The sequence below is a fragment of the Myotis daubentonii genome, chromosome 15 (assembly GCF_963259705.1).
Source record: "Myotis daubentonii chromosome 15, mMyoDau2.1, whole genome shotgun sequence".
NCBI classification, from domain to species: Eukaryota; Metazoa; Chordata; class Mammalia; order Chiroptera; family Vespertilionidae; genus Myotis; species Myotis daubentonii.
The window spans coordinates 59,291,354-59,317,367 of record NC_081854.1 but is presented as its reverse complement, the minus strand read 5'-3'; the positions used below and the strand labels follow the sequence as shown (position 1 = coordinate 59,317,367).

General features: G+C 59.1%; 3 protein-coding genes across 7 annotated transcripts in view; 2 read left to right on the top strand and 1 right to left on the bottom strand.

Moving 5' to 3' along the window:
• Positions 1-3,521, top strand: part of FANCA (FA complementation group A) — a 39,599-nt gene extending 36,078 nt beyond the window's left edge. For 2 of the 3 annotated variants that reach the window (XM_059668172.1, XM_059668171.1), the window contains 6 exons: positions 492-645; positions 1,697-1,759; positions 2,131-2,233; positions 2,576-2,651; positions 2,781-2,937; positions 3,104-3,490. In XM_059668172.1, coding sequence (XP_059524155.1) covers positions 492-645; positions 1,697-1,759; positions 2,131-2,233; positions 2,576-2,651; positions 2,781-2,937; positions 3,104-3,490 — 940 coding nt within the window. Of the gene's footprint in view, positions 1-491; positions 646-1,696; positions 1,760-2,130; positions 2,234-2,575; positions 2,652-2,780; positions 2,938-3,103 lie in introns of all 3 variants that reach the window. The other variant, XM_059668173.1, reaches the window with a different exon arrangement.
• On the bottom strand, positions 3,512-15,208 carry ZNF276 (zinc finger protein 276). 2 transcript variants are annotated; one of them, XM_059668177.1, is made up of 12 exons: positions 14,626-15,208; positions 13,336-13,359; positions 12,543-12,846; positions 12,193-12,239; positions 11,651-12,097; positions 10,694-10,772; positions 9,612-9,695; positions 5,580-5,690; positions 5,432-5,507; positions 5,028-5,145; positions 4,171-4,270; positions 3,512-4,098 (listed from the first exon to the last, which is right to left on the bottom strand). In XM_059668177.1, the coding sequence occupies exons 1-12, from the start codon at positions 14,834-14,836 to the stop codon at positions 3,852-3,854; spliced, it is 1,848 nt and encodes a 615-aa protein (XP_059524160.1). In that variant the 5' UTR covers positions 14,837-15,208; the 3' UTR covers positions 3,512-3,851. The 2 variants fall into 2 exon arrangements, with proteins under 2 accessions (XP_059524160.1, XP_059524161.1); XM_059668178.1 differs by lacking the exon at positions 13,336-13,359 and having other exon boundaries at positions 14,626-15,204.
• Positions 15,209-15,283: 75 nt separating this feature from the next.
• VPS9D1 (VPS9 domain containing 1) lies at positions 15,284-25,781 on the top strand. 2 transcript variants are annotated; one of them, XM_059668175.1, is made up of 15 exons: positions 15,284-15,496; positions 16,742-16,817; positions 18,042-18,134; positions 18,225-18,387; positions 19,647-19,758; positions 19,833-19,895; positions 20,236-20,288; positions 20,394-20,481; positions 20,741-20,826; positions 21,103-21,596; positions 22,553-22,682; positions 22,913-23,121; positions 23,498-23,594; positions 24,773-24,877; positions 25,139-25,781. In XM_059668175.1, exons 1-15 carry the CDS (start codon positions 15,398-15,400, stop codon positions 25,230-25,232), a joined length of 1,962 nt encoding a protein of 653 aa, XP_059524158.1. In that variant the 5' UTR covers positions 15,284-15,397; the 3' UTR covers positions 25,233-25,781. The 2 variants fall into 2 exon arrangements, with proteins under 2 accessions (XP_059524158.1, XP_059524159.1); XM_059668176.1 differs by lacking the exon at positions 15,284-15,496 and adding an exon at positions 15,641-16,082.
• Positions 25,782-26,014: the final 233 nt, after the last annotated feature.

The window sequence follows — 26,014 nt, the reverse complement described above, 5'->3', positions numbered from 1 at the left end:
CCCTGATGTGCACCCGTCTCCCTGCAGGGTCAGGGGTGCTCAAAATCTGCTCAGGAAACAAGGCAGGCAAGTCCTGCCCACCCACCTCCCTCTAGAGTAGATGGTGCGTTCCACCCCATTATGAATTTCCAGCCTGGTTTTCACCTGCCGCAGAGCCTTTCTGAGCAGCACTGCAGTCAGCAGGGTCCGAGCCGCAGACTGTGGGCCATGGGCCTCAGCTCAGGCACTGGGACCAGTGCCCTGGTCAGGTCCTACCGCGCCTTGTGTCCAGGGCACAGGCATGCTGCAACCAGAAACTGGACCCTAAACCAAGGATGAGCCCATGACAGGCTTGGGCTCTGCAGGCTGTTTCTGCCGACTCTGAGCCCCTCATGGCTCACCCTAGGCGGGTGGGTCTGCACTATGACAGTTTTGGGAACAAGGACCTTAGGTTTTCAGTGGTGACTTGACTGACAGGCTCCTGTGATGACACACATCTCTCTTCTTCCCAGCCTCCTGTCCCCCGACACAGAGTCCCCCGACACAGTGGCCCCCACCTCGGGCCCGGCCTGGGTCTCTGCTGCTGCGCTGCACTTTGCGATTCAACAAGCTGGGCAAGGGAGTCTGAGGAGAGGCCTGGAGAAGCTGCGCTGCCCCACGGAGGAGGCAAGGACAGCTCTTCTCTCTCCCTCCCCAGCAGGCCCGCTGTCAGTGTTCTGGTCAGTGGTGTTTCTCAGAGCTCACCTAATGACTGAGCTTTCCCAAGCACAGACAGGAAGTTTGGAGATTCTGACACTTTATTTGAAAGTAAAATTTGCTGAGTTTAAGATTTCATAAGACTTTGACTCTCAAGTTTATTAGTAAAAAGAATATCTTAGTTTCATTTTTGAAGTGCTTTCATTGATCTTTTTCTTATTCACATCACAACCCCAGGCAGGGCTGTCAACTGTCCAGTGGAACCTGGTGTCCATTTCCACACCCTAGGTTCACATGCACCACAGTTAGGCACAGGCCGAGAGACAGGGCAGGTGGAGGGCAGGTGCTCTGAGTCCAGGCTGGCACCTTGAAATGTCCCTACTGGGAGTTGTGGGACCGTCTGTAGCCAGGGCACTCGAGGCCACCTGTCAGCTCAGCACGTGTCCACCTGCTGGACAACTAAATCAGTTGCTGAGCCAATCTATTTTTGGTGATTAATAAAGTAAAAAACCTACAAATAAGATTCTTCCATGATTGTTTTCAGGTGGTTCTGTTGGAAGGCCTGGTGACAGGCCTGACCAAGGGGAGAGGACAGGGTCCACAGAGGTGCCATCCAGCCTGGGTGTGCCTGCGGTCAGGGTCAGAGAGGCGGGATGTAGCCTGTGGGTTTACCACCAGAGTTTTACAAACATTTCTGGACACAAAGCCAGGGAACGAGGCTGAGCTGGTGGCTCACTGCACAGATAAGCTACCTGTGGTGGGGACACACACACCAGGGAGACCCCTGGCAATAGCCTGGTTTAAAGACGAGCATAACAATGATCAGTCAGTAATCATTTTACACAATTAATTTCTGCTTAAACGTGGGAATTTTTCTTTCTGAGAAGATCCACTTAGAGGAAAAGTTTGTGTCCTGGGCCTGTAAGTGGTGGTGAGGAATGCTGCATTCCACACCTAGGACTGCGCTGTGGGGACAGCACGGGTGACTTCACGTTGCAAGTGTCCCTGTTTGTATTTGCAGCTGCTGGTTGTCCTGTTTTTCTTTTCCTTGATGGGCCTGCTGTCGACATACCTGACCCCACACGTATGTTATCCCTCATGTGTCAGGGTTCTTCCCCAGGTTCTGGAAGCTGCAGGTCCTCGGGGGCCCAGCCCTCCTGGGTCGGGGGGTTGGCGGGGGGGGAGTCCTGTGCTCACTGGAGTAGGAGCTCCTCGGCCTTGGCCTTTGTTTTGATGTCTTACTTCAGCTCTTGGGCCCCAGGGTCCCTGGCCACCTCCTCCTGCCGGCGTTCCCTCCATCAGAGGCCTTGAGCGACACGCTCTGTAACAAGGAAAGGCTCCCTTCTGTGAAGAGGGTCGTCCCTCTTCCCCACATGCCCAGCCTGAACCCAGCAAGAACATTCAGCTCTGCAGCCACCGCTGTCCGAGTCATTCTTCCTCTTCTGTGGGTCACAGGCTGGCAACTGCCTGACGGCTTTGGACATTTGTGCCGAGATCTTGGGGTGTTTGGAGAAGAGGAAGGTGCCCTGGCTGCCGCTCTTTCGGTTGACAGAGACAGGTAAGAAATCCACTGAGACCTGATAGCCAATGGCCTCTAGTCATCCGCCATTGGCTAGGAGCGCAGCTGACCCAGCAGGGTCCGACTGTGGCTTTTGACATTTGAGTCTCTTCAGAAGCAATTTTCAAATAGTTATCTTCTTGCAAAGCATATAAACCCTACATTTTCATCAGGACAAAAGCCTGTAAAAGAATTTAGTGGAGCACCAAGGACCCCAGGGTGGCACTGACTATCATGTGGGGTCCACCTGCCTGGCCCACAAAGGTACACAAGGTCCTCTGAAGACACCGGTCCTGGGGGGGGGGGGGGCAATCAGGGCTGACTGAGCCCCTTGGGTTGTAGATGCCGGCCTGGGTCACCTCCTCCTCCTCCTGGCCCCGGACCAGCATGTCAGGCTGCTGCCAGTCGCCTTCTACAGGTAACTCCCTGTTCTGGTCAGACCACAGTGGGTCTCCCTCCAGATGGCAGAGGTGGCCTGGAACTTCCTGTGCCAACTGTCCTTCTCTGGGAGGTCTTGTTGTCACCTGACATCTAGTCTCGCCATCAGCCTCCTCTCCTACTTTGACGAAGACGCCCTCACCCAGAATGATGCCTTCCTGCACATTGCAGTGGACATGTATCTCAAGCTGCTTGGCCTCTTCGTAGCTGGGGAGACAGGTGTACTCTCGACTCTGGCCAGCAGGACTCAGGAGCTCCAGGGCCAGGCAGGTGAAAGGGTGGGCTGTCCGGGCAATTGGCACATCCCACGGGCCCACCTCCTACAACCCAAGGGGCAGAGGGCACATCCCACGGGCCCACGTGGCAAGCTCTCAGGTGAGGACCCCTCCTGGCACACATGTGGGCACCTGACTGTGGCTCTGTTCTCTCTAGGGCTGCCCTGTCGGCCTGATCACAAAAGCTCGTCTTTTTCTGCTGCAATCAATACCTCGGTGCTCCAGAAAGAGCTTCTCTAACATGGCAGAGGTAACGCTTAAGTGTTCCCCGTGGTGTTTTCTCCCCATGGTGTTTGTGTATAATCCAAATCACTATGCAAGTGTGAGGATGCGGAGGCCCAACACATGGCCACTTTCTGGTCAGCTCTGGTCACCAGTTCCCCCCCATGCCTTGGTGTTGGGGCTGTGCCGCACTGAGCATGGTGTTTTCTTGCAGCTGCTGGCCACTCGTGAAGACTGTGACCCCGAAGTGAGTGCTGCGCTCCTGAGCAGGCAGCGGGACGTGCGGGACACTGGCCTCTCCCAGGAGCCCTGCCTCTTCTGACTGGACCCGCACACGCACTGCTCCTTTGTAAATAATTTATTACGAGCATGACGTGGAGCTCTTGTTGCACGAAAAAGTGGATTACAAACCTCCGTGGCTGCTTGCGTGAGGAACAGGACTCTTCAAAATTTGTGTCTGGCCCCAAGTCCATGTTCATAGGAAAATAAACTGCTGGTCCCAGAATGGATGCAGAAAGGCTACCTCGGCCTTGCACTGCCCCCCCACCTTCCAGCACAGGGGTGAGGTCCAGCATGGGGTCTCTCCGAGCGAGCCAAGCTGTGCCTTCAGGTCTCATGGGAGGAACTATAAAGGCGTCCTTCCACCCCACCTACCACCTGCTGAGTTCAGGTGCTGAGCACCCTCAGGTGGGCTCAGGCTTCACAGCCTGGCCCTCTGTGGTCCTGGGCGATGGCTCCGGGGGCAGGGCCTTGTCCTGGGTCTGCGTCAGAGGGTGGACCATGGACATGTGCACGTTAAGATTGTGAGCCTTCTCGAACCGCCGGCCACACTGGTCACAGGCAAAGTCCAGCTCAGTCTCAGCCTTATGTTTGGTCATGTGGTACTTGAGGGATGCCCGCTGCCGGCACTGGAACCCACAGACTTCACACCTAGGGGACAGGGGGAGTGAGCAAGGATCTGGGTGCCTGTGTGGCCACCAGGAGACCCCAGGTCACACTTACTGCAGAGGCTTGGCTCCCGAGTGCCGCATCTGGTGGACAAGGAGGTGTTTCCGCTGCTTGAAGGTCTGTCCACACTCATCACAGATGTAGTTCCGCACCTCTGAGGAGAGACAGGTGAGCACAGGCCCCAGAAGGCCCACCTTCCGGGCTTTCTACACTCAGTGCCCAAGCAGGGGACCTTGCTGACCTGACTTTACTCAGATGAGAGACAATTTTCATACAAATCATTAGCGGAGCCCTGCAACCCATGTCTGGAGCTTCTTCTAAATCCACTGCATGGTGGAAGCCAGTTTTCTTAAACGTCTTGGAAGGCCCTCTACCTGCTTGAGCACAGATTCTCAGAGGAGCCACATCACAAGGTCTCAGGTACTGCCACTCCACATGGGACCCCCAGGGGAGCCCCCATCCTGGAAGTCAGTTTCTTAGACTCTTGAACAAAAACCAAATGGTCAAACTATACAACCGATCCGATCCTGGACAGTAGGAGTATGTGTGGTTCCTGTGTTTCCTGACGTGGGTGGTGTGGGTCACACCATGAACATGATGCATCTATCAGCCCAGGTTGTGACAGAGAGAAGTGGTGGCCCTTGAGCTGACGGTGGTGGCTGCATCTGAGCCTTTGTCTCACCATTTCTACAATGCATGTGGCTTCTTATCCCAAAAACATGACTTTTTAAAAAAAATTAAAAAACCCACCACAATACATGCACAGAAAGGCACAGGGATTTCTTTGCTGCCAGTTCCACACTGACCAACTGAGCTGACTTGTCCACACTGCAGCCCACGAACAACACAGTACCCACGAGGCCAAGATGGGGACCCTGGGGGCTGTTCCCATGAGGGGGTCAGGGAAGCACCTGTGTGGATGAGCTTCACATGCCGCTGTAGGTAGCGGTCAATCATGAACACCTTGTTGCAGCCAGGGTGGGGACAGGGCCTCTCGCGGACTTCCTCATGGTGCTCCTTTATGTGCTTCTGCGGGGTAACAGTGAGGCCCTGAGTGCTGGGCTGGGCCTGGACAGCAGCTCACCCACCACACAGCACCTGCCGCCTCTGAGCCCTGTGCACCACCCCTCACTCAAGACGGGTGCTTTCCCAAGAGCAAAGGCCGGTTCATCCTCCCCCACGCAGCATGGCAATGGCGGGGTCGCTTCACATCTCCATTTCCCCAGGTTCACGGGCACCCTTGGGTGAGTCTGGGCCTGACACCTCCCCCTGCTCCCGCAGACTCCTGCCCTGGCTTCAGTAGCACCTTCCTTACCTTCATGCCATCAGCCCCTCGGTACACAGCTGTGCAGCCTTGATATGGGCACTTGTAGATGGTGGGCAGCTCCTCCCTAAAACACAGGGCACCATGGAGCTGCCGCCCTGGCCGCACACCCGGCCGTGCAGCCCACACCCGGCCTCACCTCTCACAGCGCAGCTTGTTCTTCCAGCCCGGCTTCGGGCCAGGCTTCTTTCGGATTTTTGGTTCTTCAGGCTTCTTGACCTCTTTGCTCCCATTCTTTTTACCAGAGACTCTGGGGGGGGGGGGGGGGGGTAAATCAGATGCAGTGATAGGTCTGACCTCTATACACGGGTCTCACTTTCCTTCATGTTCTCCGATATGATTCAGCTTCCAGGGCTAGCCTGCTTCAGTCTATGTGCTAACTGGGTGCCCTGAACTGGACCCTCAGCCACCAAAGCCAGAACAACTCAGTAGGCAGATGCCCGGTACTGCCCCCATGGGAGGGCCAAGTGCAGGGACAATGACTACAGAAGTGGGTTTTTAGGACTGCAGTCTTACACCCTATTCTAAATATCAAAACCAAACCCGAGACGCCATGGAAAAAGGTGGAATACAGAAGCTTTAGGGGTCAGTCCCTGGACCAAAACAACCATTAAGCTAGAAGAAAGATCAGATCCAGCAGCTGTGGAACTTTGGACCCTGATGGGAGACTCACAGCAACCAGAAGTCCTTGAGGGGCAAGTGCTGCCTCTGGGAAGAGTGTTCTACGTACTCCACCAGCTGCCACCCCATTCAGCTCTGCCACGGGCCGGAGCGGATCATGGGACTTGGTGCGCGACTGGTAGGGTCTAGTAAAAGTTTAGAGAACACACGTCTTCCTTTTTGGACCCAGACATTTAAGGAACTCGGTCAGAAATGGAAGGAAGCTCTGGCTGGTGTGGCTCATTTGGGCATCTTCTTGTGCACCAAAAGGTGGCTGGTTTGATTCCTGGTCAGGGCACATGCCTAAGGGTGTGTATGAGGCAGCCCATCAATGTTTCGCTCTCAAATTGATATTTCTTTCTCCCTCTCCCTTCCTCTCTAAAAATAAAAAATCTTTAAAAAAAAAGGGGGGGGGGGCATCTGTAATACTTTCAACAATAAATATGTTATAATTAAAATAAAGTTAAAAAGAAATAGAAGGGAGCACCTGGGGCCATATGTGACTAGCCATAGCTGACATCATCTTCAATGGTTAGAGACTAAAAAGTTCCCTCTGAGATCAAGAATATAATGCTGGATATCCTAGCCAGAGAGATTAGGCAAGAAAAAATAAAAGCCATCTAAATTAGGAAGGAAAATTACCTCTATTCACAGATGACATGATTTTATATATAAAGAACCCTACAGAGTCCCCATACAAAATAAAATCAGCAAAGTTGTGGGGTGCAAAATCAGCACACAAACACCAGTTCTATTTCTACACAACAACAACCCAAAAAGGAAATTAAGAAAATTCATTTGCAATCACATCAAAAATAATATATAATAAATAAACTTAACCAAAGAAGTGAATGACTTATACACTGAAAACTACAAAACACTGATGAAAGAAATGAAAGGCCTAAATAAGTGGAAAGGCATCCCATATTCATGGATTAGAAGACTATTAAGATGGCAATGCTTCTCCCAAAGCAAACTACAGATTTAATCTCTATCTAAATCCCAATGGTGTTTTTAGTAGGGGAAAAAAAATCCAAAATTTCACGTTGAATTTCAAGGGACCCAAATAGCCAAACAATTTTGAAAAACTGATGGGAGGACTCAACTTCCTGAATACAAAATTTGCTACGAAGTTACAATAATCGAAACTGTGGTGCTTGCATAAAGACAGATGCGTAGACCAATTGAATAGAATTAAGAGGATAGAAATAAACCCTCAAAAGTACAATCAACTATTTTCAACAAGAGTGCCCAGATTAGCCGAAACCGGTTTGGCTCAGTGGATAGAGCGTCGGCCTGCGGACTGAAAGGTCCCGGGTTCGATTCCGGTCAAGGGCATGTAACCTGGGTTGCCGGCACATCCCCAGTACGAGGTGTGAAGGAGGCAGCTGGTCGATGTTTCTCTCCCATCGATGTTTCTAACTCTCTATCTCTCTCTCCCTTCCTCTCTGTAAAAAATCAATAAAATATATTTAAAAAAAAAAAAAAAAAGAGTGCCCAGATTATTCTACAGGGAAAGGACAGTCTCCAACAAAGGTGCTGGGAAACAACATCTACACGCAGAAAGAAACTACCCCTAATGTACACTACATACAAAAGTTAGCTCAGATCAAAGGCCGGAATATGAGCTAAAATTACAAAGCTCTTGGAAGAAAACAGCAGTAAGTCTTCATGATCTTGGACTTGGCAATGGTTTCTTAAATATGACACAAAAGCACAGGCAGCAAAAGTAAAAATAGGTAAACTGGACTTCGAAATCCTAACTTTTGCACACCAAATGACACGACCAAGAGAGTGAAATAGATGACCCACTGAACAGGAAAAACTACCTTATAACTCAATAGCAAAAAGACAACCCAATTAAAATATAGGCAAAGGACTTGGAGGGCATTTCTCCAAAGAAGATATAAGCATACACGTGGCACTGGCCGAGTAGCTCAGTTGGTTAGAGTGTTGTCCTGATAATCCAGGGTTACAGGTTCTATCCCAGTTAGGGCACATACAAAAGTCAATCAATGAATGCATAGATAAGTAGAACAAATTGATGTTTTTTCTCTTTAAAAAAAAATGTGAAAAGATGCTCAACATCACTAATCATTAGATAAATGCAAAGCAAATTAACAATGAGGTACCACTTCCACCCATTAGGATGACTGTACCTCAGTGTTCAGAGCATTATTCACAATAACCAAAAGGTGAAAACAACCCAAGATGTGGTTAAGCTCCGACTCGGGCTATAATATGGTAAATCTCAAAAGGAGCCAGTCACAAAAGGACAAATATAATCCCACTGAGGTCCCTAGACTAGAGGTTGTCAGGGCCTGGGGGAGGACAGGGAAGTCATTGCTTAATGTGTACAGAGGTTCTGCTCGGGGTGGTGACAAGTTTGTAAATAGTGGTGATTGTTGCACAACATTGTGAATGTACTTAATGCCACTGAACTTAAAAATGGCAAACTGTGTATGTTACCACAAATTGTAAAGAAGGGTTATAAATAGTTGTCCTCCCTTTAATGAGAAGATTAAAAGAACCTTTTTGATGACTGCGCAGGCTTCTCTCCTTGTCTCAAGTAACTGTGCTTTGAACCTGGCTGCATGTCCCAATCACTGGCCTCTACCCTCTTCTGAGTGGCATGGCACCTGTCGGCTGCACTGACAGGTAATTTGCCATTTCCCGCCCACCCTGGACTACATTTGCAGAGAGCAGGAGGCTTCAGGGAGCCTGTGGGTTTCACAGGTGGATGGGACAGCTGGGGGTGGGGGTGGGGAGCCTCAGGGCTGCACACTGACTGATGTCTCCCCAGAGCTGCCTATTGTCCTGTTTCTCCGTAACCCATGTCAGAACTTCAAGGAAAAGAACTCGTGATTGCTTCTCAATCTGTCTCTGCGTTTTCTTGGCTGATGGTGTGTGCTTGTTTCACTGTGCTGTGAAACGCTGAAGGACAGTGCCCATGTCGGGCATCGACACTGCAGGGGTTTGGGGGTTCCTGGGCACAGGGTTGGGAAGAAAGTGACACAAATAAAAATCATCCCTTCCTGCCAGGACCCTACGTTCTACCTGCAGAGACAAGTCCTTGAAAAGAGAAGGTCAACACAAGGTCACAGAAGCTCCCCAACAAGGAAGTGGCATAGAAATCGGTGCCTGAGGCAGAGCTGTGAACAAGTGCAGGGCTGAGTCCAACCCCAGAGACTCAGCACCTAGAGCAGGAATCAGAGGCTGGCCGGGTGGTGTGGCCGTGAGCAGGACTGGCACAAGGCAGGCAAAGAGCTCCAAAATGAGGCTGGGTCATGCCCACGGGCTCCTGCCATCCTCACCTGGACGTCAGCTCCCTCACGAATGACACTGAGGCCAGGGCCCAGAGCTGTCCTGGGGAGGCCTCAGCTCCCTCAGAAGCCACACTGCACTGGGCTTGGCAGGCCGATCCAAAACACCATGTGCGGGGAGCACAGACATCCAGCATCCAGCTCCCCGATGGACACCAGCCCCAGGCCTTGCACCAAGACCCACTTACTTCTTTTCTGGGTAAGGCTCAAAGGACTCATCTGAGGACTGGGTGTTCTGCTTCTTGTCATTGTCGTCTTCACTCAGGAAGTCCCTAGGACAGAAGAGAGAGCCTTTAGCAAAGCTCTGGGTGGGTGACAGATCCGATGCGACTTCCTGCCTGCAGACACCATACAGATCCCCACAGTCCATGTTTTAGTTCTGAAAAGACTGAAAGAAACCTAAAAGCCCCCAATATCTACCCCATCTCCTTCCATGCTCTCCTCACATCAGGACCCCAAACTCAGAAGGAACCTCTCCAAGGAGGCCCCAGGTGGGTGTGAAGACCCCAGAGGTGGTGGGCTTCTGAGTGGACGCTCAGAACAGCCCTCACTCACCCTGTGAGCACCTGTCCAACTGACAGGTCAGCTGACAGCCATTTCAAAGGTCACAAAGGCCAGAAAAAGCTCTGCCTGTAACCTTCGCCCTCAAGTATGAATCACTGTTCACTCTGTTGGCTCGCCATGGCCTTCCCCTTCGGCCGCCACCCGTCGGACAGAACGGCTCGAGGCTGCAAGACGCCCGGCCACGCCTGGTCCCGGGGTGTTTCTAGCACATACCCTCGGGTTCTTCCGGCACCTTGGCCACTGGTGCCCCACTGGAGCTGCACTGAAACTGTCCTACTCTACGGACAAGGGTGCCCCTGCCTTCCAGCCACAGCTAGTGGGGTCAGGCTGGAAGGGTCTGAGGTGCCTGGCTCAGCGGCAGGGGGGCAGGAAGTAGACAGCCCCCGTCACACTCGTGCCACGACAGGGCCAGAGGCTGCGTCCTCTGCTCGAGGAACATGGGGGCAGCACAGAACTAAGGCCTGAAGCAGACCAGGGGCAGCAGCAGAGGGTGCCCCCGGGGCCCTCCCAGGAGCTCTGCACACGCAGGTCCCGCTGCCTGGCAGCTGCATCAGCGGGGTGCCCTCTGGGACCCAGGAAGCCCCGAATCAGGACCGAGAAGCCTGGAAGCACCCCTGGCCAGGACATGGACAGCGAGCCCCTAGGATGGGAGAGTTTGGTTCTCCAAGGAGAAATTTTAGGCTGTTTAAACCCACTCTTCTCTCACCCCTCAGAAAGGTCACTGAACTCGTCTTTTACCCGATCATCCGAGGTTGAAGATGGAAGCTGCTTCTCACCCAACTGCCCTGAGAAACAAAGAACAAGGCTCCTGTTACCAACTGGTGCGTAGGCAGGGCTCCCAGCAAGGAGGCATGGCCGCCTGACGACAGAGCCTTCCTTGTGAGCCTGGGGTCCTCCAGCCTCACATCCCACCCACCTCCCAGCTCCATCCCCCACAAGGTCCCAACACTGCCAACCTCACAGGCCACCCGTGTCCAGCACAGGCAGCACTGAGCCCCCGATACCCAGCGACAGTCACAGCTGCCGACCTCCTCCCGAGGTTCCGATCCAGCTGTTTCAGGGGGGACGACTCACACGTCATGAATGGATCGCGTGCACAGTTTAAAGAGCCGTGCAGCCCTAAGGGCCCTCCGCACAGTCCCCGCTTCCTCCAGCCTGAGCATCGCCCGCTCCGAGCCATCCTGGGAGTGGCACTTTCTGAAAGGACTCGCACTCGAGTGGCCGAGCGCCCACTGCAGACGGGCACACATGGCAGCTGACAGGCAGGAGCCGGCCTGGCCCACTGCACCACCCAAGGGCCTGTTTCCCTCACCACACAGCGAAGGAGCCTGTCCACACGTCCCACTGGGGTGTCACTAGGGTGCTGGCTGAGGCCCAGGAAATGACCCAAAAAAGCCTCAGGCACAGCTGTCCTCTTCCCCCACCCCCTGCAACAAGGCCCCATTCTTCCTCCCTCCTCCCCTGGCCGGAGCAGGCGGTGAGGCGGGATAGCAGAGGCGTGCGCCTCACAGGCAGGGCCAGCACCGGGTCTCAGCCCTCCCTGCCGCCAGATGCCCACAAGACTCCGCCACCACTGCCCACACGTGCAGACATCCACTTCCTGCGAGGGCCCTGCTGGCTCAGGGGTAGGAATCCTGGTCTAACAGCCCAGAGACGCTCCTACCTGGGGCCCCACTTGGGGGCAGGCTTGACTGAGGCAGGGGGCTCGGCCCAGGCCCCACAGGGCTGCCATCGGAAGGGGGCTGGACCACGTCCGTGTTGGACAGCGTCTCCGTCTCAGCCCAGGCTGTGGTCGCTCCGCCCTGGGAGCGCGGAGGGGTAGCCCCAGTGGGGTTGGACCTCCGATGCTGGGTGAGCCGGGGGGCTGTCTCCTTGTCCCACGTCCACTTGACCGACAATGCACTGTCCAGCAGGAGAGCCCCGCAGCTGGGGTCGGCGTCCATGGTGTAGTCGTGGCCTTGGTCGCAGCCCCACACGGCCTGGATGACACCGCAGTACTCGGAGGACAGCGTCCTCTGGAGGCTGGGCAGGGCCCCGCAGCTGGCCGCGTGTCCATGCACCCACCCCACCAGGCCACGCAGACCTTCCGGGCTTGACGTGATCAGGTCCACTGAGGAAAGGCACAGACAGCAGTCCCCTGGCTGGTCAGCACCCAGTGCACGGGAACCCACCTATACCCCACACTCCAGGGACGGGGACACTCACCCAGACACGCTCCCTCCTCGGCCTCTGTTGGGGGCTGGGCACCCACCCTGCAAAGAAGCAGCATGGACGTGAGTGGGGCCCGCAGCAAGTGGGGAGTAGGCTCGCTCCCTTTACCGGCTCTCCCACATGGAGCTGCCCCTGCCCCGCCATGCTGTCTCCTGACGCTCAGAGCCTTCTCGGCCCTCACCTCCCACACCAGTCGCTCTGGGGCTTCCACGTGTCCACTGCCACCGCACCATGGCTCCCCCACTGCACAGGTTCCCACCAGGCACTTCCTGTGCCGAGAACCGCACAGTACACCGGGGACTTAACCTGAGCACCCCCAAATGAACAAAGGAGGGAGCGCCTACTGTGTGCAGGGCTTCCGGGGGCCCATCGGGGACACGTTGACTCTCTGCAGGAAGGACTGGAGGAGGCCGTGGCACTGGTAGAACTGGGCGTGGCAGTTCTTGCAGACAAACTGAGACAAAGCTGGGTCCTGGTGGACGGCCACCCCCAGCAGGTGCTGGAAGTCCCTGACGAACACGCGCTCCCCTGGGGGTGGTCTCTCTGAGATCTGCCCAGGTGCCTGGGCGGAGATGCTGCGGAGGCTCCTTGCAGAGAACTTCCCGTGGCAGAGGCGGCAGTGCCCCATGGCAAGAGCCCGGCCTGTTCCTGGGCAAGCACAGGAGACCGTGAGTCAGGCCAGGCCAGACACAGCTCCAGGAGGGGAGCCCCGTGGCCAGGCAGGTCACAGTAAAGGATACAAAGTCAATGTGCAAAAACCAGTCGGAACAAACTATCAGGAAGAGAAATTAAGGAAACAATCCAATTTCCAATTGCATCAAGAAGAGTAAATACTCAGGAATAAATTTAGCCAAGATGGTGGAAGACCTGTACACCGAAAACTATGACACTGATGAAAGAAATTGAAGATACAAATAAATAAAAAAGTATTCTGTGAACTTAAAGAATTCATTATTGTTAAAATGTTCACACTACCCAAAGCCATCTAAGATTCAACACTATCCCTATCAAAATTCAAATAGCATTGTAAAAACTGATTTTGAGAGAGAGGAAAGGGGGAAGGGCAGAGAGAGAGAAACATCGATTTGTTTTGCTTATTTTACATTCATTGGTTGATTCCTTTTTTTAAATCCTCACCTGATGAAATATTTTTCATTGATTCTAGAGAGAGAGGAAGGGGGAGGGGAGAGAGAAACATCAATGTGAGAAATATCGGGCCAGTTGCCTTCTGTAAGCACCCTGACGGGGGACTGAACCTGAACCCTAATGTTTCAGGACGACAACGCTCGAACCAACTGAGCTATCCAGCCAGGTCCAACAGCACTGCTAACTAAATAGAACTAACAATCTTAAAATGTACACGGGACCAGAAGAGACCCCAAAGAGCCAAAGCGGGAGGCATCACAATTCCTTATTTCAAACTGTATTACAAAGCGAAAGTGATCAAAACCGTGTAGCTTTGGCATAAAAACAGACACATAACAGGAGGACAGAGGACCCAGAAACAAACCGGTGCACACAGGGTCAATTAGTGTATGAGCAGGGCGCCCAGAACACACAATGGTGTGGGGGAACTGGAAAGCCACAGGCGAAAGATGACACCGGACCACTATCTTCGGCCACACGCACAAGTCAACTCCGCATCGATGTCTCCATCTGCTCCCTCCCCCGTCCTCTCTGAGATCAATAAAAAAATAACCTTTTAAAAAGTACCAACTCCCACCGATTAAAGAAGGAATGGTGTGCGGCCTGGTGACTAATTCGCGGCGCTGCACTGTACGCGCGGAACGTGCTGAGAGCAGAGCCTGAAAGTTCTCAGCATAAAAAAAGAGCTGCCATTGCGAGATGATGGATGTCAACTGGACACTGCGTTCCTGTCACAACACTGACAGATGTCAATGACGCTGCGCATCTGAAGCTAACATGTGACATATCAACGGTAGCTCAGTAGAAACTTTTTCCCAAAGAAAACTCTTAACGAATGTTTTTAAAATAAATGAACGCCTGCACAGCCGTGTAAGTTCCTAAAGGGAGCTGGAAGCGTCATCCCGCGACCAGCGGAGGAGGACGGGGGCTCCCAGCTCCTCCCGCCGGGCGGGGTCCGTCCGCCACGCGAGGGCGAAGGCACCGGCCCCGGCCAGCGGCCCCCGTCCGCGCCGCGCCGCACCCACCGGTTCTGAGCGAACGAGCGGCGGCTGAGGCTGGGGCTCTGCAAGGACCTCGGGCTGCAGACGCGGCGCGGACAGGGGCCAAGGCCAGGCCCCTCCGCCCGCAGGGCTGAGCGGCCACCGCGGGCTCCGTGGGCAGGCGGGGTCGGCGCTTGCGAAACCGCACCCGCGCGGGCGCCGTGAAGGCTCCGCCCGCCTCCAGCGGCCCAAGGGCGCCGGGAAGAGGCCCGGGCCACGGTCACGGGCCGGCGGAACCCACCTGCCTCGTCGGCGCCGTCTTCGCCCGCGTCCCCGCAGGCCCGCGCCGGCCCCCAGCCCAGCCGGGCGGCCACCACGGGCGCCTCGTCCCCGCTCGGCCTGCCGCGGGAGGGGCGGCCCCGGGTCCGGCCGCCGCCGCAGCTGCCGCCCGAGCCCCTGCGCGGCCCCGCCGCCCCAGGCGACAGGAAGCGGCCGAGCCGGTCCCGTTTCATGGCGGCCGCCCCTGCGCTGCGCCCCGCTCGGCTCCGCTCGGCTCCACCCGGCTGCGCTCGGGCCCGCTCGGCTCGGCTGCTCGGCGCCGCGGGTCCTGCTCGGGCCCGGAGCTCTCGGCCGCTCAGCCGGACTGTGCTCGCTCGTCCCGCCCGACCCGCCGCTCGGCTCCGCTCGGCTCCCGGAGGCGGGACCGGAGGGGCGCGCAGGGGCAGGGCCGCGTGAGGAGGGAGGCGTGTCGGTTGGCGCGAGGGGCGGGGCGGGGGGCGGGCCGGCTGGAGGGCCTGTCACGGCCGCGGAGTGAGGGTCGCGGGGGAGCTCGCGCGCTCGCGGCAGCGCTTGTGCCGAGGTTATTGGCGAGCTCCGCCCCCAGCTCCGCCCCTTCCGCCCTGGACGCCGGGCAGGCGGCGCGGGCGGGGCAGCCGGAAGTGCGCCCGAGACGGTCCCGTGTGTTCCGGCGGTCCGCGGCTCGGGCGGCCCCCGCTCCCTCGCATCCTTCGTTCCGGGCTTCAGGCGGTTCGCCCCGCCTCTGGGCCGCCAGCACCGCCTCCCCGCCCGGCGCCATGGCCGCTGCGGCCGGGGACGGCGCGGTGAAGCCGCTGCAGTGCGCTATGAAGCTGGCCAACGGGGCCATCGAGCTGGACACCGGCAATCGGCCCCGGGTGAGGCGCGACGAGGCGCGACGAGGCGCGGCGGGCCCGGCCCCCACGAGAGGCCGGCTCAGTGGGCGTGGGCGAGGGCGGGGCAGCGGGGTGGGCGCCGGCCGGGACCCCCCGGCGGCTGCGGGGCGCCGGACGCGGTGTCGGTTCCGACCTTGGACAGCTCCCAGGCCTGTCCGCCCCGTTTTCCCGTCTGTCCCACGAGTCGGAACCGGAGCCGCGCCGGCGTTTGTAAAGGGGATGCTGCAGGGTCCGCGCGGCTGCCTCCCTCCGCATAGACCGCCAGCCGCTCCGCTCCGTGTGTGCGCTTCTCCGGGAAGACGCTGCGGATGTGGTCAGATTCCCACGGGGCGGCATCCGAGAAGGTTAAGTGCGGCTCTCGGTGCTGTGCCCTCCCTGTCGCCGCCGCCGCTGGCGGGAGGGGTGTCAGCCAGACTGGCGACCGGGTGGAAAAGCCGGCCGAGCCGCCCGGGCTGCGCGGGAGGGAGCGGGCTGCGGGCGAGCCCAGGAAACACATCCCGGGCCCTCCGTCCACTGCTGTCCCCAAGTCGGAAACCCTTCCCGCATCCATTGGATCCTCATCTCTGAGGTGTGGACTTAAACATGAATAATTTGGGGACTGGGATGCAGCGCGCGCGCATACACACACGCGCGCGCGCGCACACACACACACACACACACACACACACACACACACCATGCTGTGAGTCCCAGTGCCGCCTGGGCGCCGTGCAGGCAGCCGGACAGGATGCCCACACCCTTGAACCTGGCAATGCTCTAGAATCCCCTGCACCGGGCAGTGGGGTCCAGGAAAGGGATCGCCCAGAACCCCAGCAGGAAACAGATTCTAGGATTTGCAGCAGCACTCCCTCATTAACCTCCCAAGAAAAAAATTTACCAGCCAGCGAATGAAGGGCACAGAAATGAAACTTGTTGCATAGCGTGGAAAATGACAGCAACTCTCAAAGTTGCTTCCCCTGCCACTTCCTTCCTGTGCTGGGGAGAAAGGCGAGGGAGAAGGGATGGGGATCCAGCTGGGCACCTTCCCCTTCGGGTCTGGAGAAGAAGGATACACCGGTGCCCCAGGCGGACCAGCCAATCTGCTGACCACCTTGGGCTGGATGCTCAGGGCTCTCTCCAAGATCAGCAGACACCGTTCTGTGCTCCCCACCAGGGCGGCAGGCGGCGTGATGGGGGCCTTTGCCTCTCCCGCCTGAGCCCTGCCGTTGTTTCCCTTCCCGGGCACAGGAGGCGTATGCAGAATACCTGAGGAGCATCCACTACATCTCCCAGGTGCTGCTGGAAGAAGTGGAAAGCACCCAAGGTACAGCTCTCAGCCTCACTGCTGCTCCTGGGCTGGTCAGATTTTGGACACCTAAGCCCTTGGTGGGTTCAGGCCTGGGGGTGTCCTGTCCTACCCACTTGGTCATTAGCAGAAGGTGAATGGCTGGGCACTCAGTCAGCATGAGCTATCGTGGTGTGATGCGACGCGGGGGGTAGTCGGGTAGGACGTGACCAGGGAGGAGTGACCGGAGCAAAGGCTGGGGGCAGCCTTCCAGCAGAGGGGTGAACAAAAGCCCTGAGCTGAGAGTGGGTGCTGGGTGTGAGGAAAGGCAGGCAGGCCCGGGCAGGTTCGTGCATTAGGGGCAGGCAAGGAGCTGGGGTGGTTCCCACAGGAGGGTTAGCTCATGGAGAGGCTGGCATGGGGGCAGAGCCTCCAGGAGGTCCCCATGGTGGGGACAGCAGTCGTGAGACCTCCTCGAGGTGGATGGCCTGGAGAATGTTCTTTGAAGGTGGACGTCACCAGACTTGCTGGAGGGGGAGAATTCTGCTTGAGGGCACCTTGGTTGGGGAGAGGTGGGAGTCACCATGGTCAGAGCAGCCCTAGGGAGCCAATGAGCTTAGCAGAGGTCTGGGGACTGCAGGATGGGGACTGGGAGGAGTTTGGGGCAGTAGCCCAGGAGGTGTCCTGGGGGAGAGAGACCCTGAGAGGTTGGGGAGCACTTGGGACTAGGGAAGACGTGGGGGTGAGGGCAGTTTCAGTGGGAGTGTGTTGAGGGGCTGGCTGTGAAGGGAGCAGGAGGTTGGTCAGGACCTGGGCTGGTGGTGTCCAGGGGAGTGGGGAGGCAGCTCCTACAGCGGGTGTCTGCTGGTAGGAGAGTCTATAGAGTGGAAGCCCTAGGGAGGGTGAGGGTGGGCTGAGCACAGCCGAAGGCCAGAAAGTGGGCGAAGACGTTGTCTCTGTGAAATGGTCCCTGAATGGTGGCCCACCTGCTGGAGGGGCTGTGGGTGCATGTGACGTCCTCAGGAGAAAAGGCCCCGTTGGGTAGAGAGAGGCTCTGACGATCCAGCTGAGACAGTGGGACAGTCAGTCAGATGCTGGGCTGGCCCTGCTCAGAGCCCGAGGGCTGATGGTCAGAGTGAGGGGTGGGAGGGCTGGCCTGGGAGTCGGAGGTTAGGAGACAGTCAACATGCCCTTGTGTTTATCTCAGCAAGAATCTGGTTAGTGAATGAGTGATGGTAACCAGTCTTCCTGTCCGTGCCCCAGACGCTGGGGAGCCCGTGCCCCCGGATGCCCTGAAGATGCTGAAGCTGGCAGAGCAGTGTCTGGAGAGAGCCCAGTCGACGGTGGCCAAGCTTGGTGGGTCTCCAGCAGGGCCATCCCCCCAGGTTTGTCTCCTCTGTGGCCTGTGGGGCCCTGTGCCAATTCATGGCTCTGTGTGCCTCGCAGGGAAAGCCTGCCTGAAGCCAGCCATGCCCGTGGCGGCTGCTGGCCCCTCGCCTACCAGCCGACACCGCCGGGTGTACTCGGACGAAGGGGGGAAGCTGCTCCCGTTCCTGCCGCCAGAGATCTTCCAGAGGCTTCAGGTGGTGGAGTCGCAAAGCTCTAAGAAGTAAGATGGGGGGGGGGGGGCGCCGGCACAAGGAAGGTGGGTGGAGCCTGGGTTTGGCCTGCGAAGGGAGCTCACCGTGGCAGGGTTAGTTTAGGTGAAATGGGTCCCAGGATGGAAATGCCCGTGTGCCTGGCGGAAACACATACAAACTGTCCTTGGAGAAAAGCTCCTTTAACTTCCGTAAAATAAGTGGCACAGGGTCCGAGATCTCCAAGCACACAAGGAAGTAAGGAACCGAGGGAACGACAGCAGGGACAGAGTACAAAGCTGTCGGATCGAGTTACCAGGCACAGCCTGTAAAGCAGTCGTGCTCTCTGTATTTAGAAATGAAAAGCACGTGTGACGATGCCTACAGGTTGCCCTGGCCAGTGTGGCTCAGCAGTTGAGTGTCGTCTGTGCACCAAGAGGTCACAGGGCATACGCCTGGGATTTGGGCCTGATCCCCAGTAGGGGGCATGCAGGAGGCAGCTGATAAGTGTTTTTCTCTCATCGATGGATGTTTCTCTTTTCCTCCCTCCTTCTCTCCCTAAAATCAATAAAAACATCTTTTTTAAAAAAGAAAAGACAATACCTGCAAAGAAAAGAAATACCTGCAGGAACAAGAAATTATAAAATCTGACCTAGCAAATAAAGAATCAAGTAGAAACTAAATGAAGACTATACCACCACCATTATTGTTAAACATGACGTGATAACAGTAACAACAAATTACAGTTGATCCTTGAACTGCTGGGGGTTGGGGGCACGGAACACCATGCCTCAGGCTGCTCCGGAGGCTCCAGGCCGCTGGCTCGTCCACCTGGGGCTCTGGGGCAGGGCCAGGCCCAACGCTTCCACCCCAGGGCAGCCTTTCTCCCCGTCGCCCACCCAGGAAAGCAGGAAGAGGTGGGACCGAAGCTTTGGTGGTGGGTGGCTGTGGGAGCTGTTCTCCAGTAGAGGTGGTTGTCCCTTTCTTGGGCTGCTCTTGGGTGCCTTGGTGCCTTAAGAGTCTCATGTTGTTGCCGAACACACATGACTGAATTGCATCAAGGGCTGAGGTCTGGCTTCCTGTGAAAAGTCAGCCGTCCTGGCAACAGGACACCCGCATTTCAGGGGGCTGTGGTCCAGTCCCTCCAGACACCTCCCTCCTTTACACTTCCTGCCGACTCCACGGCTACTCCCTCACGTCCCGGCCTCAGGGCTGGGTCGGGAAGGGTTCTCGGGTCCCCAGAACATCGCTGGGCTTCCTGGGCCTGGACAGCAGCTTGTCCCGTTTCCAGGGAGCTGACGCCCCTGGAGGAGGCCTCCCTGCAGAACCAGAAGCTGAAGGCCGCCTATGAAGCCCGGATGGCCCGTCTGGACCCCAGCCAGGCCCTGCAGAAGACGTCTCTGGTGAGCAGGCCCCGGGGAGGCTGTGTTGCTGGGGGAGGGAAGCAGGCCTTACCCCCCCTCCCCTCCCCTCCCAGACCCTGTCCCTGCAGCGGCAGATGATGGAGAACCTGGTGATCGCCAAGGCCCGGGAGGAGACTGTATCCTTTCTGTCCACCAGCCTCTGCGTCCAGAGGGGGGGAGAGCAGCAGGTGACAGGGTCAGGGTGTGGGCACGACCTTCTTCGGCTTCGGGAGAGCCATGTGCTCGGGGAATGGGCCGCACCCCCCCTTGGCAAAGACCGTCCTGCCCCCCAGCAAAGGGACTCCTCTCCATCCTTCAAGTCACCTGCCTCCCTCGCTAGTGGGTGCCCGTCCTCCAGCGCCATCACTGGACCGGACCTCCTGAAGGGCCGAGGCAGTGCCCTGCCCACTGGACCCTGAGTCCGGCCGGGCTTAGCGCAGGTGCAGGGCATCGGGTGCGGCCTTAACTCTGCGCCAGCTGCAAAGGAAGATGGAGGAGCGGCGGCTGCGGCTCCAGGAGGCCGCCAACAGGTGCGTCCCCTCCCATCGGTCCAGCCTTGGCCTCAGGGCAGCTGGGAGGACGGGGGGGGGGGGTGCACCCAGCGCCCGAGGCCCAGCCCCGTCCGTCCTCCCCAGGAGGTTCTGCAGTCAGGTCACCCTGACCCCCGAGGAGCGGGAGCAGCGGGCCCTCTACGCCGCCATCCTGGAGTACGAGCAAGACCACGTGAGTCCCGGGGGCAGGTGCCTGGGCCACGGGCTGCGGCTCCGGGTGGGGGTCCTTGGGGCCAGGGTTACCCTCCAGCCTCCTCGTGGGACACAGGGTCCCCTGGGCCTGATGGCATTGGATCTTCACTGCACCCCAGGGTAGGTATCAACAAGGAGGCCTGGCCTTTTGGGGTGCAGTGCTGGCCGGGGCGGGGGAGAAGGAGGGACCTCCTTTCGTGGGTGTCCTGTGCTCTCCTCCACGGTCTCCTGTCCTGCAGGACTGGCCAAAGCACTGGAAGGCCAAGCTCAAGAGGAGCCCTGGGGACCTGTCACTGGTGACCAGCCTGGTGTCCCACCTGCTCAGGTACAGGGTCCTCAGGCCCCGCCCTCTGGCTGCTGGAAGGCCTAGGAGGGGAAGAGGTGATCATGGGCCGGGGGCGTGCTGCCCAGGCCCCTTTGCCCAGTGGTCTTTCAGGGCCTTTCTCTGCTTCCTCCAAGGGGTGGGCCAGACTCTGGAGGAAGGAATACGAGATGCTTGTTGGACGAGGGGTGTGGGAAGGGCGGGCTGCTCAGCCCCCAGGCCCTAGGCCAGCCAGGGGCCGCAGTCCCTCTAACCCACGGCCTCCGCTTGTGCTGGCAGCGTTCCCGACCACCCCATCGCGCAGCTCCTGAAGAAGCTCCAGTGTGCGGTGTACCGGGCGCTGTACCACGTCGTGAGCAGGGGCGCCGCGGCCGCCCCAGCCCCCGGCGGCTGCTCCCTGCCCCCTGATGCCGAGGGGCTGCTGGCTCCTGGCAGCCGGCGCCTCCGGCCCTCACAGAGTCTCTACTGCATGCTGTCCCCCCCGGAGCCCAGCCCAGCCCCGCATCCCCCTGCCGGCCCCCCCACCAGTCCCCCCACGCCCCCACTCCAGCCGGGGCCCCCCAACAGAGGGGCAGACAGCAGCCCTAAGGGGTCTCCCTCACCCCTGGTGCGCAAGGACAGCTCCTTTGAGGACCTGGAACAGTTTCTGGCCACTTCAGAGAGGGGGGGCCAGGGCCCTGGGCGGGGGACTGACCCTCAGGCCTCGGGGGTGAAGGAGGAGCCGCTGCTGGAGCCGCTGAAGAGCATCGTGAGGGACGTTCACAACGCGGTCGGTGAGGGCTCCGCAGGACAGGCGGGCGGTGGGAGCTGCTGGGACGGCAGCCAGGCCAGCCCTGACCTGCAGGGCCCTCCCCTCCACCTTCCTCTGAGCCACACATCCTGCCAGCAGGCAGGCCCCCTCCCGCCTCCGGAGCAGCTGGTCTGGCTGTGGTCCGGTTCCCTCAGTCCCTGCTGTGTCCTCCTGGGCTGCCCGGAGATCACAGCCTGGCCCCCCGCAGTCTGTGGTTGGGAAGGTCCATCCTCAGGGCCTCGCCGCCAGTGGCCCCTGCTGTCTCTTGGGCTGGACTCACGTCCTCGTCCTTCCAGACCAAGGCTGCCAGGCACAGCCCGAGGCTGACGGTGGCTCCTCCCCAGAGAGTGTGGGCTCCCTGCGGTGGGCCCAGGTGGCCAGTGACTTCCCAGTCCCAAGGAGGGAGCTGTCAGGGTTTCTCAGAACCAGAACCGAAGCCCGACAGGGCCCTGTTCTCACTGTGGGCCACGCTCTCCAAGGGACCAGGCAGTCCCCCATCCCAGGAGGTCCCCCTCCCCCTGGGTGGCTCCCCATCTCTTTGAGCAGGTCTCCCTCCTCCCCAGGAGGGTACTCCATCTCTCTGGGCCTCAGATTTCTTGTCCTTGGATTTGCTTCTAAAGCTTCTCCAGGCTCCTTCCCAGGCCGCTTCCTTGGCCCCTCAGGGGTGGGGCTGGGTAAGACCCTGTGAGCACCCAGGGATGAGGGCCCAGACTCCAGCTCTGACCCTAGGCCACTTAGACACAGGAGGGGGTGATGGGAGGGGAGTGGAGAGAGGGCCAGGCAGACAGCCCTCCCCACCGAGCCAGGATGCTAACTGTGGCCCCAGCACACGGAGGCTGGCTCTGGAAGGCAGAGAAGGTGGTGGGTGAGGACTCGTCTGGGTGACGTCCGGTGCCGCCAGCTGGCCCACAGTGCCGTGTGTCGGCTCTGTCCCGGCAGACAGGCTGCTCTCGCTGACCCTGCTGGCTTTCGAAGGCCTCAACACGGCCGTCTCCAAGGACCGCTGCCTGGCCTGCATCGAGGAGCCCTTCTTTTCCCCACTCTGGCCGCTGCTGCTGGCCCTATACAGGTGCGTCCCGGCCCAGGCCCTCCAGGTTCCCCGCGTGTCACCGCCCTCCCCATCCCGGCCACAGCTGTGACTGCTAACCGTGCTTCACTCCACTCCGAGGCATCCTCAGCTTTGCCCGTGGTGGTGGCACATCCACCCTCCTGGGACTGGGGGCAGGGCCAGCTCGCCCCACCCTGCCTGTCCCGGCCAGGGTCCCTTGGGCAGCTGAGCCTGGCCTCTCTCCGCCGCAGGAGTGTGTACCGCCCCCGGGAGGCTGCCCTGAGCAGGAGCATGGAGCTCTACAGTAATGCACCCCCAGCAGCCCTTGGCATCCCCCCCAAACTGCTCCCTCGGGACCCTGAGGCCTTGGGAGCTGGCACCTACCCCTACGGCGTTGCTGCCCAGGAGCTGGGGCTGCTGGTCCTGGAGTGCTGTCCCCAGAAGAAGCTGGACTGCATTGGTGAGAGGGGGCGTGGTCACACCAGCCTTAGTGAGGAGGGAGGAGGAGGGGGCATGGTCACACCAGCCTTGGGGAGGAGGGGGTGTGGTCACACCAGCCTTGGTGAGGGGAGGCGCTTGGTCACACCAGCCTTGGGGAGGTGGGAGGAGGGGGCGTGGTAACACTAGCCATGGTCCTGTCCCAGCTGGCGACTGGGCCTGTGTGCCTTGTCTGAGCTGCAGGGCCTCCTCCTGGCGAACGGGGTGTGTTCCATGGGACATGAGTGGTGTGACCGCGATGCCCACGGGAGGGATCACCCACACGATGGGTGTGGGGCAGTGCTGGGGCTCTTCTGGCTGCCCCTGTTCTCACCCCAAACCTCGCTTCTGTGCTGCAGTGCGGGCCCTGCGGGTCATCTGTGCCTGTGCTGAGGGCTACTACTGGGCCCAGGAGCCTGCACCCGAGGCAAGACCACAGCCTGGCGCGGCCGCCATGTGAGTCGGGGGGGCGGGGGGGGGCACGGCCTGGGGTGCATGATGGCCAGGGACCCGCTGGCTAATCTGATGATATTCAGGGTTGCTCACCCCAGATGTACGTGCTTCTTCCCTCCATGCACACCTGGGGGAAGCTGCCTGAGCTTAGTGAAGAGCCTGCTCCCTGCCCTGGGGTTCCTGCATCGTCCCTGCCCCTCCGCCCCAGGTGCTGCAGCCGGGGGTGCTCATGCCTGGTCCTGCCTGTGGCCTGCAGCCTCCTGCTCTGCTGTCCATCTGGGACTGGCATTCCCATAGCCCCTGCAGGGGCGCTGCCTCCTGCCACCCTGCCCCTGGGACCAGGGTCACCCTGAAGGCACTGATCATTGCAGCCTGGTGGGCAGTCTCTGGCACCTCCCCACACCCAGGGGCCTGCAGGTGACGGGCAGGTAGAAATCAGAGCTGAGTGTGAGGTCGGCAGAAAAGTGGGAGCCAGTGCCACCCCCGCCCCCCAGGGCCAGGGTGCTGGGCCTCAGTGCAGGGTCGGCAGGGCTTTCGGCTGGCTCCAGAGGCCCCTTCCCCAGTTTGTCATCTGGCTTCCAAGCGAGTCCCTGCAGTGGCTCAGCTCCAGGACTGGAAGTGTTAGCCTGGCTGCAGCCCTACAGCTGTCTCTGTGGGCACTGGCCTGTGTCCCTGCAGCTGTGCGGTGCCCACGGGACATGGGGCAAGGCCACGAGCAGGAGCTCATGGTGTGAGAGGCCTTCCTATCAGACGCCAGCCACAGTCCGCCCTCTTGCTCTCCCCAGAGAGCACTGGTCGCGGGGCCCTGGGGTTGAGGTTCTGGGGGCCCCCCGGGCCTCACTCCCCTCTCAGCTCACTCAGACTCCTCTCACAGAGGGTCAGGGTCAGCGTGCTCAGCTGAGTGACACGTGATTTCAGGCGTGAGCAGGCTGCCCGGGACCTGGGCCTCCCCTCCATCTCCTGCTCCCCAGGCTGGGGCAAGCTCCTGCGGGTGAAGCTGCCCACCTGCCCCCATGGGGCTTGTTTGGGGCTGGCCCAGCTGCTCCTGGGTGCTCTGGGCAGAGGGGTGCAGAGAGCGGCAGTAAACGCAGGACCACACGGGGCTGAGCTGGGGCTTCGCGGTTTGGGGTGGAGCAGCCCCACGGCCCCGGAGCCTCGGGCCAGCGTGCCTTTGTCAACAGTGGCGCCGACGACCTCCTGCCCATCCTGTCCTTCGTGGTGCTGAGAAGCGGCCTCCCCCAGCTGGTGTCGGAGTGCGCTGCTCTGGAGGAGTTCATCCATGAGGGGTAGGGCCCGGGCTGGGGAGCCGGGCAGGCACCATACACATGGCCCACGACCCCTCCCCCAGCCTCTCTCTGCCACCCCTCGCTCAGCACACCCCTCGATTGGGGGTGGGGGACAGTGGGGCAAGCTCTGAGCAGCATCCGCCTGGGGAGTGGGCTGCCACCCCACCCAGCCTCCCTGACAGCCCCTGGTCCTGCCCCCTGAGGGCAGGTGCCCCTTCTAGAACTCCGGGGCCTCCTTCAGTGACAGACACTGTCCCACAGGTATCTGATTGGAGAGGGGGGCTACTGCCTGACGTCCCTGCAGAGCGCCCTGAGCTATGTGGAGCTGCTGCCCCGGGGGGCCCTGGGCAAGTAGAGGAGATGGGACACCTCACCGGGCTCTGCAGCTTCCGCCCCATCCTACCCTACATCTGCCCGAGGACTGCTCCTGGCAGGACGGGGCCAAGCTGAGCCAGGCCCTTCTCTTCCCTGTTTCAGCCTCCGAGAGGCCTTTCGCTCTCCCCAGAGAGCTGTGGGCTCCCCGGTGGGGCACAAGGGCAGAGCCAGGGCGTGGGCCTTCTGCCCCCGTGACAGCTCCCTGAGCCAGTTCTTGTCTGAATCAAGAAGAGAGCCTGTCAGCCCCTGCCCTGGAGGCCGGGGCCCAGTGGTTTGAAACTGCCTGTTTATTTATTGGACACGACCACTCCTCTCCCCTGGAGGCCCAGGCGTCCCTGAGGGACCTGCCCACGCCTGCCGACTCTGAGCCACCCCCCCCCCCCCCATGGCAGTGGGCATCCAACACCCCCTGGCAAGTTCCTGCCCCTGCACATCCCCTCTGGGTGGGTGGGAAGCTGAGGCCTGCTCTGACTCTCCGTGCCCCCAGCAGCCACTGACCTGCTGAAAATAAAGAGTCACTGATGTCTCCCTCCGTGTAGCTTGCTTGCTCCCCACGCTTGTGGGCAGAGGCCTGGGCAGGACAGCACCCCCTCTACTGACCAGCAAGAGCCAGACTCCCAGAGACCGATGAGATCCTCTTTGCAGGAGTGGGACAGCCTGGGGTGGGCCCCTGGGACAGGATGCTCTGCAGGGCCTGGTGGGGAAACAGGGTTGGAGGTCACACCTGGGCAGAACACTGTTTTGTACTCCAGGTGGGAGCAC

What these genes read in the sequence shown, in the direction of transcription:
- VPS9D1 (XM_059668175.1), top strand. Translation starts at nt 15,398, where the DNA reads ATGGCCGCTGCGGCCGGGGACGGCGCGGTGAAGCCGCTGCAGTGCGCT. An exon ending in CCCTGCAGAAGACGTCTCTG is followed by an intron (nt 19,759 to 19,832) that starts GTGAGCAGGCCC and finishes CTCCCCTCCCAG; the next exon opens with ACCCTGTCCCTGCAGCGGCA. An exon ending in TGGAGTACGAGCAAGACCAC is followed by an intron (nt 20,482 to 20,740) that starts GTGAGTCCCGGG and finishes CCTGTCCTGCAG; the next exon opens with GACTGGCCAAAGCACTGGAA.
- ZNF276 (XM_059668177.1), bottom strand. Translation starts at nt 14,836, where the DNA reads ATGAAACGGGACCGGCTCGGCCGCTTCCTGTCGCCTGGGGCGGCGGGG. An exon ending in AGACGGCGCCGACGAGGCAG is followed by an intron (nt 13,360 to 14,625) that starts GTGGGTTCCGCC and finishes CTCTCTCTCTAG; the next exon opens with AATCAATGAAAAATATTTCA. An exon ending in TCGGGAGCCAAGCCTCTGCA is followed by an intron (nt 4,099 to 4,170) that starts GTAAGTGTGACC and finishes CCTGTCCCCTAG; the next exon opens with GTGTGAAGTCTGTGGGTTCC.